The sequence below is a fragment of the Mesoplodon mirus genome (assembly GCF_964341445.2).
Source record: "Mesoplodon mirus genome assembly, chromosome: 18".
NCBI lineage: Eukaryota > Metazoa > Chordata > Mammalia > Artiodactyla > Ziphiidae > Mesoplodon > Mesoplodon mirus.
In genome coordinates, this window is record NC_138994.1 from 2,121,329 (window position 1) to 2,134,412 (window position 13,084).

At 38.7% G+C, this 13,084-nt stretch overlaps 1 protein-coding gene across 1 annotated transcript in view; it reads left to right on the forward strand.

The window, feature by feature from the left end:
* Positions 1–8,818, forward strand: part of TTLL6 (tubulin tyrosine ligase like 6) — a gene marked incomplete at its 3' end in the record, with an annotated part of 30,876 nt that extends 22,058 nt beyond the window's left edge. The window contains exons 14-15 of the mRNA XM_082604224.1: positions 7,706–8,075; positions 8,550–8,818. Of these exons, the coding sequence (XP_082460350.1) occupies positions 7,706–8,075; positions 8,550–8,818 (639 nt within the window). The remainder of the gene's footprint in view (positions 1–7,705; positions 8,076–8,549) is intronic.
* Between the last annotated feature and the right edge of the window lie 4,266 nt (positions 8,819–13,084).

Consider the following 13,084-nt stretch of genomic DNA (forward strand, 5'->3'; position numbering starts at 1 on the left):
TTAGTTTGTTTCCTTGTAAAGAAGGGATTTCTAAATTTTTTTGTAATTTTTAAATTTCTATTTAAAAAATTTTTTTGGTCACACTGTATGGCATGCAGGATCTTAGTTCTCCGAGCAGGGAATCTAACCCGAGCCCCCTGCAGTGGAAGCACGGAGTCTTAACCACTGGACCGCCAGGGAAGTCCCAAGAAGGGAATTTTTTAAATACATGCATTTAAAATCTGTTTAAATGTGATTGGGTTGTTTATCTCATTCTATGTCCTATTTTTTTTCTTACTGAGCCCCACTTTTTTTTTTTGCTAAAATCTTAACTGTACAATTCTGACAAATAAATACACCTATGTAATCCATATCCCTATCACAATATAGAACTTTCTGATATTTCCCCAAAGTTCCCTCCTGCCCATTCCTAGGCAATTGCCGTTCTGCTCCCTGCATCCCTCCCCAAGGCATCCACTATCCTGACTCTGACTTTTTCAATCTTAGAGTAGTTTTGCCTATTGTAGAATTTTGTGCAAATGGAATAATATAGTATGTATTCTTTTGAGTCTGACTTCTTTAGTTCAGTATTATATCTGTGAGATTCATTCATGTTGTTGGGTATATCAGTTCTTCTTTATTGCTGAATTGTGTTCCATTGTACAAATACACTGCGGGGTTTTTTAATCATTCTCCTGTTGATGGACATTTGGGTTGTTCCCAGTTTTTATTCTTTTATTACTATTGTGATTAAAGCTCTTATGAAGGTTCCTGTACAAGTCTTTTTGCGGACATAGTTTTCATTTCTCTTGGGTAATTACCTAGAAGAAGGATTACTAGGTCAAAGGGTAGATCTATGTATAACTTTATAAGAAACTCCAAAGTCTTTATTTAAAGTGATTGTATCTTTTGTACATTTCAGCCAACAATGAATGAAAGTACCAATTGCTCCACGTTTGTCAACATTGATGCTATCTGTCTTTTAAATCTTAGCCACTCTAATGGCTATGTTGTGATTTCTTATTGCAGTTTTAATTTGCATTTCTCTGATGATTAAGCATGTCAAGCACTTTGTCAAATGCTTATTGGTCATTCTTGTATGTTTCTTTATGGAGAGTCTGTTCAAGTTTTTGCCTTCCTCCCTTTTAAGAAATGGGATTATTTATGTTTTTACTATTGTGTTATAGGAATGCTTTATATAGTCTGGAAACTTGCCTATTATTTTTCTTGATAGTGTTTTTTGATTAGTGAAAAAACTTAATTTTGATGAAGCTTATCAATTTTTCTTTTATGGTTTTTGCTTTCTGTGTCCTATATAAGAAATTTTCATGCACTCTCAGGTCACAAAGATATTCTCCTAGGTTTTTTCTAAAAGCTTTATAGCTTTAGCTTTGTTTATAGTTCCATGATCCATTTCAAATTAACTTTTGAGTGTGCTAGGTGATGGGCACTAGGTTTTTTTCCCCATATGCACATCTAATCACTACACTATTTATTGAAAGATGTTCCTTTCTCATTGAATTGCTTGGGTGCCTTATAAATTCTAGTAAGGATTTTTGTTGTTGATTCTGTAGGATTTTCATCAGACAAGTATGTCATCTTCAAATAAAGATGGTTTTTACTTCCTTCTTTCAAATCTTTATGCCTTTTATTTCTTCTTCTTACCTTGTTGCCTGACTGGGATTTCTAGTACAGTGTTGAACAGGAGTAGAGAGAACAGATATCCTTGTCCTGTTTCCAGTTTTAAAGGGGAAACATTCCAGTCTTTTATCATTAAGTATGGTGTTAGCTGTAGTATTTTTGTAGATATTCTTTACTAGGTTGAAGATGTTCACTTCTATTCCTACTTTGCTGAGAGTTGTTTTTAATCATGAATGGATGTTGAATTTTGTCAAGTGCTTTTTTGGTATCAGTTGATAGTATCATATAGTTTTTCTACTTTAGACTGTTAATATAGTGGATTACATTTATTATTATTATTATTATTATTATTATTATTATTATTATCATTATTTTGGGCCACACCTCGCGACGTGCAGGATCTTAGTTCCTGGACCGGGGATCAAACCCATGCCCCCTGCAGTGAAAGCGCGGAGGACTACCAGGGAAGTCCCATCATTGATTAATTTTTTATCTTGAGCCAGTCTTACATTCCTGGAATAAACCCCACTTAGCCATGATGTATTGTTCTTTTTATGCATTGCTGGATTCAACTTGCTATTGTTTTGTTGAGGATTTTTATGTCTGTGTTCATAAGAGATGTTAGTTTATAGGGATTTTTTCTTCTTTTACTTTTTTTTTTTTGGTCTGTTATCTCCATAAAATCAATTGGGAAGTGTTCCCTCCTCTTCTGTTTTCTGGAAGAGACTGTGTAGAATTGTCATTATTTCTTATTTAAATATTCAGTTAGAGTTCTCCAGTAAAATTATCTTGGCCTGGAGATTTCTTTTCTGGAATATTTTAAACTACAATTCAATTTCTTTAATGTTATGTATTTTATTTTGAGTGAGTTTTGGTGGTTTGTGGTTTTTGAGGTATCAGTCCAATTTATCTAAGTTGTTGGATTTATATGTGAAGAGTTGTTTATAGTAGTTCCCTCTTATCCTTGTAATGTCTGCAGAGTTTGTAGTGATACCCTCTCTTTCATTCCTGATATGGGTAATTTGTTTGTTCTTTCACTCTCTTTTTTTTCTTGGTAAGTGTTGCTAGGAATTTATCAGTTAATTCTTTTTGAAGAACTGGGTTTTTGTTTCATTTTTTTCTATTATTTTCCAATTTTTTTTCACTGATTTCTGCCCTTATTAATGCTTATGTTCTGCTTGATTTGGATTATTTTTCTTTTCTTTTCTATAATTTCTTATGGGGGAAGCTTAGAATGTTGATTAAGACCTTCTTCCCTAATATAAACATTTAATGCTATAAATTTTTAAGAACAACTTTAGCTAGATACCACAAATTTTGATATGTTTTCATTTTCATTTAGTCCAAAATATTTTATAATTTCACTTGAGATTTTCTTTATGACCCATGGGTTATTTAGAAATGTAGGGTTTTTTTTTAATTTAAAAAATTTTATTTTTATTGAAGTATAGTTGCTGTACAATATTATATGTTACAGGTATACAATATAGTGATTCACAGTTTTTAAAGGTTATACTCCATTTATTATTACTGTAAAATATTGGCTATATTCCCCATGTTGTGCAATATATCCTTGTAGCTTATTTTGTACCTAATAGTTTGTACTTCTTAATCCCCTACCCCTATATTGCCCCTCACCCCTTCCCTCTCCCCACTGGTAGCCACTAGTTTATTCTCTATATCTATGAATCTGCTTCTTTATATATATATATATATATATATATATGTATATATATATATATATATACATATATATATATCCACTAGTTTGTTGTATTTTTTAGAGTCTACATATAAGTGATATCATACAGTATTTGTCTTTCTGTCTGACTTGTTTCACTTAGCCGAATGTCCTCTAAGTCCATCCATGTTACTGCAAATGGCAAAATTTCATTTTTTTTATAGCTAAGTAATATTCCATTGTAAATATAGACCACATCTTCTTTATCCATTCATCTGTTGATGGATACTTAGGTTGCTTCCATATCTTGGCAATTGAGAAATGTGTTGTTTAATTTTCAGTTGTTGGGAGATTTTCCTGGTATTTCTCTGTTACTGATTTCTACTTTAATTCCATATCGTCAGAGAACATACTTTATATGATTTCAGTTCTTTTAAATTCATCAAAGTTTATGTTATGACTCAGAATATGGTCTCTTTTGGAGAATGTTTCACGTGCACTTCAAAACAATGTCTGTTTTGCTGCTGTTGGGTAGTGAGTCAATTAGATCTGTTTGGTTGCTGATGTTGTTCAGTTCTTCTATATTCTTATTAATTTTCTGTACACTAGTTCTGTTAATCACTGAGTTCTATTAATTACCGAAATCCACCTCAGGATTTCATCATGGACATGGGGGTACAGAGAGCAGAGAAAAGAAAAGAAGAAAAAAAGGTCTTTGAGCCACAGCTATAGGGCTTCTCGTAGAGCTTTCTCTGTCTACTCCCCAGTAGCCACTTTTGAGTTTTGAATTGCCTTGAGCTCAGGTCAGAGGATACTGGAGGAGAAACAGTAGACTCACTGCTCTCTTGCTGGTACTTTAAATTCTCATCTTCCTCAATCTGCCTGCTACTGTTTACTTTTCAGAATTGTCGGGTAGCTACTCTGTGCATGCATTCTGTGCAGGTTTTATAGGAACAGTCAGTGGGAGATACAGATGCAGTATATGCTTAATCCATCTCAGCCAGAACCAAGGCTACTGTCCCTTCTCATTGTTTTAAATTTCCTTATCCCTTTGATGTCTGCATGATCCGTAGTGATATCCCCTCTTTCATGGATGATAAAAGCAATTTCTATTTCCTCTTTTTTTTTATCTTGATCTTACTATGGGCTTATCCATTTTATTAAGTAAAGAACCAGCTTTAAGCTTTGTTGATTTTCTCTATGGTTTATTTTCTATTTCCTTGCTTTCCAGTATTATCTTTATTATTTCCTTTTTCTTCTACTAGCTTTTAGTTTAATTTGATCACCATTTTCCAGCCTTTAAAGTAGAAAGTTAGATTATTTATTGTAAGCCTTTCTTCCTTTCTAATATGTGTTTAGCACTATAAATTTCCCTGTAAACACTAGTTTATCTGCATACTGCAAAGTTTGATATGTTGCATTTTTATTATCATTGTTTGAAATATTTCCTAATTTCCTTGTGATTTCATTCTAGTTCCATGGGTGATCTAGAAGTATACTGTTTAATTTTTTAATATTTAGGGATTTTCTAGATATCTTATGGTTATTAATTTCTAATTTAATTCCTTTGCGATTAGTAGAAATGCTTTGTTAAAATTTATCAAGACTTATTTGACGGCCCAGCAAATGATTTATCTTGATGAATGTTTCATGTGCACTTGAAAAGAATGTGTGTTCTACAGTTGCTGAGTATAGGGTTCTATGAATCAATTAGGTCCCTCTGGTTGACAGCGTCACTCAGATTTTCCATATCTAGACTGATTTGGCTTCTACTTTTTATAACAGTTGCTGAGGGATGGATGTTAAAAATCTCAGCCCCAATTGTGGATTTGTTTATTTCTACATTTTGTTCTGTCAATTTTTGTTTCATGTGTTCGGAAGCTCTTTTCTTAGGTACACATTTATAATTATTTTGTCCTTTTGATGTAGTGACCCTTTTATCATCATGAAATGATAAAATCTTTATCCCAGGTAATACTCCTTGTCCGAGAATTTATTTTGTTTGATATTAATATAACCACTCCAGCTGGTTATGGTGAGTGTTTGCATGGTATATCTTTTTTTAAAAATTCTTTTAATTTCAACTCACTTTTCTCATTATATTTAAAGGATTTCTCTTATACACAGACATAAGTGGGTCTTGCTTTCTTATCCAGTGTGACAACATCTGCCTTATAATTGGAGTGTTTACTCCATTTTCATTTAGTGTAGTTACTAATACGATTTAGGGCTGAAATTCTGTTTGTTTTCTATACATCTTTTCTGTTTCTGCTTTTTCCCCATGTTCCTCCTTTTCTGCCTTCTTTTGGATTAATCAAAAAGTGAATATTTGTTAGTTTTAATTTCTCCATCATCTTTTTAGTTATAACTTTTTGCCTTTTGGGGGGGTGTTATTCTATGGATTGCAATATTCACCTTCAGCTTGTCAGAATCTACTTAGAGGTAACGTTGTACTTAATTTTAAGTATGGGAAACTTATTCTCTCTTTTGTACTAACATATATTACTAGTATTTATTGTAGTGCACATCTGTATACTGGTGATGAATTTTCTGTTTTTGTTTATCTGAAAATGTCTTTCTTTAAAGGCCTTCATTTTGAAGGAGATTTTTGTTGGACCTAGAATTCTGGGTTAACATTATTCTTGAAGCACTTTAAAAATGCTGTTCCAGTTCTTCTGATATTCTTCTTTTTCTTTTTTAATGAGAAATTAACTATATTCATATCATTGTCCCATGTATGTAATGTGTCATTTTTCTCTGGCTGCTCTCTTTATCTCTGAATTTCAGCAATTTGAAATGCAATATGATGTAGTTTTATTTGTATTTATCCTATTTAGGATTCTTGAGCTTATTGGTTTTGTAAATTGATGTCTTCCACCAAATTTGAGAAGTTTCTCTCCATTATTTCTTCAGATATCTTTCCTGCCTTATTTTTTCCTCTCTGTCGTACTTTCTGTCTCTATCAGGACTCTAGGTAGCTCATATAAATAGAATCATACAATATTTGTACTTTTGTGTCTGGTTTATTTCACTTAGCATAATGTGTTCAAAGTGCATTTATGTTGTAGCGTGTATCAGAATTTCCTTCCTTTTTAAGGCTAAATAATATTCCTTTGTGTGTATACACCACATTTTTTTTATCCATTCATTTGTTGGTGGACATTTGGGTTGTGTCCACTTTTGGCTATTGTGAATAATGTTGCTGGGAACCTTGGTGTACTTGTTTAAAAGGAGCAGTCTAATAACTTATTTAGCATATATAGCTAGGAGCAGAATTGCTGGGTCACAAGGTATTTACAATATTATCTAGCCAAGTATTTCTAGATGGTTCACCAGAATGGCTGGACCAGCCTACATTCTCATCAGCAGTACATGAGACAGCCCCCCCATTCCCACCAACACTGATATCCAGCTTTCTAATTTTTGCCAGTCTAATAGCTGTGAAATAATACCTATTTCTCTGATTACCAGTCTCCAGGGTTTAAAATCTATCTCATGTTTAGAAAACCATAATTCAAAAAGAGTCAAGTACCAAAATGTTCATTGAAGCTCTATTTACAATAGCCAGGACACGGAAGCAACCTATGTGTCCATCAACAAACGAATGGATAAAGAAGATGTGGTACATATTTACAATGGAATATTACTCAGCCATAAAAAGAAATGAAATTGAGTTATTTGTAGTGAGGTGGATGGACCTAGAGTCTGTCATACAGAGTGAGGTAAGTCAGAAAGAGAAAAACAAATACCGTATGCTAACACAAATATATGGAATCTAAGAAAAAAAAAAAAAGGTCATGAAGAACCTAGGGGTAAGATGGGAATAAAGACACAGACCTACTAGAGAATGCACTTGAGGATATGGGGAGGGGGAAGGGTAAGCTGTGACAAAGTGAGAGAGTGGCATGCACATATATACACTACAAACGTAAAATAGATAGCTAGTGGGAAGCAGCCGCATAGCACAGGGAGATCAGCTCAGTGGTTTGTGACCACCTAGAGGGGTGGGATAGGGAGGGTGGGAGGGAGGGAGACGCAAGATGGAAGAGATATGGGAACATATGTATATGTATAACTGATTCACTTTGTTATAAAGCAGAAACTAACACACCATCGTAAAGCAATTATGCTCCAATAAAGATGTTAAAAAAATAATAAATAAATAAATAAATAAGTAAATAAAATCTATCTCATGTTTAAAGACCTCCAGAGGAAGCTCTGTGGACACTCCCCACCATCTTCTGCCCTAGTGTTTAACCAGTTCATGGTTAAGAAACTGTTCTAACCAAAACCTTTCTTGCTGCTCATGAGCTCAGCTCTTCATCTGTTTCTTTTAATTAAAAATGGCATAGGAGGGAGCCCTTTGCTTTCCACAATCTCATTTTGGACCATTTTCATTTTCAGCCTCTAACCTCAGTAGAAACCTTCCCAGAATCCACCACCCAGGTCTCAGATACCCCTCAGTCTCTGCTAGGGGTGACCATGGGAACCAGCTCTGAGTGCAGTAGCTCAGAGATGGACAGGGGCGCCTCCTTTAAACGCAAGCAGCAGCAGATGCCTTGGCACCTCATCCAGGAAAAATTATCAAACAATTCTCTGCCTACAAAATCCCGGAGCTTCTCAAGAAGTCTGAACCCAAGCTGGACTTTGCTAAAGAATGGCATGAAGAAGCAGCATCCCGTGTCAGAGCTGTTCGCCAAGGTTCCACTGAGGGAGAAGCTGTCCTTGTCCCCAGCTCACTACAACCCAGAGCTGGTGCTGAGTGAAAAGTCACGTGAGTGCCAGTGTACAGGGATGTGCGAAGAGCTTAGGGGATGGAGAAACCAACAGAACCTGTCCTAATCTTGGGGAGTGCCCCGTCTGAGGGGGACTGTAGTCCCTGCCTTCAGGGAGACCCCAGTCTGATGGCGGAGACATAGTTTTTGTTCTTAGGGAGTCTCTAGTCTTATTGGGAAGGCAAAAAAATGATAAAAGTAGAGCTATGTCTAAGTACCCTCTTCAACGTTTCCTGTTCTCATTCAGATGAGGCCCACTCAGCTGAGCCTGTACAAGTTGGGGGTGTTAAGTTTGAAAAAAAAAAAAAAACAGGGAAGAGAAACTGTTTGGAGGAAAGGCACAGTGGCTGATTCTGATTCAGCAGCTTCTACCACTTTTCAGTGGGAGACCCTAGTGGGAGGTGGCCTTTGCCAGGAACTTGTGCTGAGTCCAGCAGCACAGATTGATGATGCCAATGCCTTTGCCTTTCCAGAAAATCCCTCCCTGCCCCGGAAGTGCTACTTCTGCAGCCGAAGCTCTGGCGAGAAGAGGCAGCTGGATGTGCCCGCCCACCTCCTCTTGCAGAATTCTCACAGCCATGCTGTTTCCCTGAATGACCTGCTGGTGGTTGCCACTGCAGCCCGACTGGATCCGAGGCCTGGCAGAAGCCATACAGGTGCTGTGCGAGACCGGTGTATACAGGACCAGGAAGCATACAGCCACTGCCTGACCTCTGGCCAAAGAGGATGCGAGAGGAACTAGGTAGGCCCATCCATATTCCCTTCATGTGTCTGGTGCATTGGCAGGCACTATACATATACTTGTAGAATGTTGGGTAGGTAGGTGGACTGATGGATTCATAAATACATACAGGTAAGTAGACAATTAAGACTTAACCTCAGTCAAAATGTGACCCCCTTGCAATGTATATTTCTGCTATGACTGGTCCGGCCCCACTGCTTCAGGTACACTTAGCCTTGTCTTCCACTCATGGCTGAAATTGAGACAGTCGCTAATGCCGGTCCCCTAAGTAGAACCATGCCAACCGTGAGGGGTTGATTTCCACACCTTTCATGCTCTGCCAGCCTGGCCTAGGTCCAGGTCACTTGCCCTGAGAGCTGGCCCTGTGATGGAGTGTACTGAGGGCACGGAACAACAGGATAGTGGCGCCTGAGAAGATCTGGAAACAAAGACCCTTAAGCTTTGATTCCACTGCGTAAAAGGACCAAAGAGATAGCAAGGGAGCCCTCTGTCAGAAAGTTAGTGCTTCTAAAGGAAAGTGATATGTAAAAACTTAGGAGAACTCTACAACGTAGTATTGCCTATGGTGGAGGGGTCTGTGCTGCTTGGCTGCTTATGGAAGGAAATACATTTTAATCATCTCCCTCACTCCTGCCAGCCACCTAAAGCAGACTGTGACCAGACAGTCTGACCTGGCCCCCTCGTGACCTGTAGCTCACACTGCAGAAGGGCTGGCGAGTGAACATCAGCCCATAGGGATCACTTTGGGTGCTCATAAAAATGCATATTCCAAGGCCTGCTCCTGGAAATTCTTATTCGGTAGGTCCTACTGGGGGCCCAGAAATCTGCATTTTAAGAAGCTCCTCTAGGTGATTCTGTTGGTCCTCTTACCACCATCAGAGAAGAACTGGGCCTGGTGTTTCCCAAACTTCCCAGATGATATGAATCATATGGGGCTCCTTGTTGAGCCTGTAGTTTCCAAGGCCACACCTCTGGAAATCCTGACACAAGAGATTTGGGACAGGCCACTGAGAATTTGTCTTTCAAGGAAGTATCTCAGGTATGGTAGTGAAGACTGTCCTGTGTTTAGACCCAGGCCTGGGCAGAGGAACCTGTGACGGCCAGGCCTGACCTGTAGGCCTGTTATAAGAACAAAACTCCCCAATCCTGATGGGGCTCAAACCTACCCCCTCTGTCTTCGGTTCATAATTTTCCAGAATTTTAAGTTATTTATGCTCCTACTTTTAAAAAGGGGGATCATGTAGCAGATTACAATAAAAATTTGTATTTAATATGACTGTTAAAATGAAGTTATAATGATCAGAAGCCACATAGGGAAAGGGAAGAGATAATTATATTGAAAGGATGTGATAAAGTGCTTCCTGTAATGACCATTGAATTTGTCTCTGGACAGAAAAAGCCAAATATAGCATTCTGTTTTGGACTTTGTTGTCTCCCCAGAATAGAGACTCCTTAAGGACATGGACTATGCCTCTACCATCACACTGGGGTCTCTCTGAAGGCAGGGGCTTCATCCTCCCACCCCCACCCCACACTGAGCTCTTGGACATCCCTATACACACTGGCACTCACATGACCGGTCACTCAGCGCCAGCTTTGGGTTGTAGTGAGCTGGGAACAAGGACAGCTTCCCCCTCAGTGGAACCTTGGCGAACAGCTCTGACACGGGATGCTGCTTCTTCATGCCATTCTTTAGCAAAGTCAGCTTGGGTTCAGATTCCATGAGAAGCTCTGAGATTTTGTAAGCAGAGAAGGTTTCGATATTTTCTCCTAAATGAGTAAAGATAAGTTTACTCATCTAGTAAATAGGTGATTCTTTAGGGGAGACTTCTTTCCCTGCCTCTAATTTCTAAGAGCAGTTTGTCATGTGGTCACTTGCTATTATAGACTTACTACCATCCATGGTGGATAATGGCTGAAGGTATTGACATGTCTTCTAACGAATATTAATGATGGTAAAATTTACCCTTTATTTTGGTAGCGTACTCTCTAGGTGCCAGCACTCCTCTAAATATATATATATATTATCTAATTTAATTCTAATCATAGCTGTACACTTTAGAAAAGAAAAAACTGGCGCTCAAAGAGCATAAGGCTTAACATTCAGGAGGTTCCACAGTGGTGGAGAAAGGATTTGAGTCAGATGTTGCTGATTCCCAACCCTCAAGTTACACTATTGTTCTTTCAAATGGCATTTTTAATATTAGGCTTCAGTTAGAGCTGAGAATAATAAATGGCTCTTTAGTGAAGGCATTTCTGTAGGAAGTAGTGATGGCCAAGACCAAGCAGGGCTTCCTAGAATACCACGTGGAGTCACCAGATCTCAGAGCTGGTCCTCTGCTTTTAGATCAAATAATGGCTTCTAAAAATTCCCAACTAGCCAGGTTGCAAAGGACTGACACATACAAGTCTGATTATATACAGCAGAATGCCTATCAACACATTGATTTACAAATGGAGCAGGATGTGGTGTGAGAATAGGGCTTCTGCATAGTAAACAATGGTTGAACGAAAGAGGGAAAGAGCGGAGCAGAAGTCCGCGTTATGGATCACAGGCTTTCTTGGTAGGTGTGATAATAAAACCTTCCACACATCAAGGTTATGTACCGTATCTCATATAGTCCTCAGGTCAGTGCTGTGAGTTTGGCAAGGCAGACATTATTACTTTATCCTCAAATTGCAGATGAAGAGAATCAAGGTTCGGGGACATTAAATGATTTGCCCAAACTCACACGAGTGGTGGGCTCTGGACAACATAGCCTGATATTTCTTCCTCTTTACCACTCTGTCATGAACTTAGATCGCATCCTGACCCATGTGAGGAATGGACCTCTGACAATTTCCTCCATTTTTCTGCTTAAATCTCTATAATCTCATCATCCTTCCTTGGGATCCACTTTCATAGTGGGTGGGCCACTTATTTAGGGGATAAATAGGCCATTTTGTAGGATTTTAAGGATGGTTTAAAGCTTGCTAAAGAAGGGTGCCTGACACCCTACTGAATAACTGGTAGCTGCAATGATGATGATGATGATGATGGTGATGGTGATGAAGATACCGTGCTGATGGTATTGAGCCCAGCACTCTGGACACTTGCTTTTGGTGCACTGAAAGCTTTGCATACAGTATGTTAATCCTCAAAGCAACCCTTTGTGGTAGGTACTGTTGTTATTCTCTTTTTTCAAATGAGGAAACCAAGGTTTAGAGAAGTTAAGTAACGTGCCCAAGGGCACATAGATACCAGGAGCTAAGTTTGTACTCTTAACTGCTACCACTTGTTGTCTGTGGCCAGCTTTTAAATGATCCATATCAAATGTTTGGGGCTGTAAGGATGCAGGAAGATGAATGTTGTATAGGAGATCAGCTCGGTGCTTTGTGACCACCTAGAGGGGTGGGATAGGGAGGGTGGGAGGGAGACGCAAGAGGGAGGGGATATGGGGATATATGTATACGTATAGCTGATTCACTTTGTTATACATCAGAAACTAACACAGCATTGTAAAGCAATTATACTCCAACAAAGATGTTAAAAAAAAATAAAGTTTCTGGTTACTGTGGATGTGAATCACCTGAGTGCCTCCTGACCCATTAGGCGATGATGAGTTAATTGGCTTGAATATTCTAGAAGCCATTTTAAAGGAAAATCTAAGAAAAATCTTTTTTTCTTTTTTCTTTCCAGAATCAGACTGGATCTCTGCCACTGTGTCCCTTTCCTCCTCTTACTCCCAGGAAATGATTTGTTTCTTCCTACAGTGTCTACAATGCCCATAGAAGCAACTGAGTTTTATTTCCTCGTCTAGACATCCTGGTCTTATGACTACCTCCCATTAGCGCACCCTGAGGCTAATAGCCTTGCCTTTTGTGACCGCCCCCCCCCCCCCAGTTAGCTTACAGTGCTGGAGGACCATGACTTCTGGGAGTTACTGGTGCTGCCCAGGACACACCCCAGTTGCCCCACTAGTGACATTCCTATGGGTCCCTCATATAGCACTGTCATCCAGAACACTCCCAAGGGTAGAGCAACACGAAGGGAGGAGTGCTGCAGAGAAGGACTCACAATTTCCAGGAGTCCAAAGCCCTCAGGGCACCAACAGGCCAGTGTCAGTTTGTCTTCAACTCCAGAGAGAAAAGACAAAGGGCTACGCTTGATGGAGAACTCTGAGCCCTGAGTAAGGGAGTTGAGGCGGTTGAAACTTCATCAGGTAAAGACCAGACCTCCTCCTATGCCAGCACCTCAGTGCACGAACATCTTCTGGCTATCTCCCT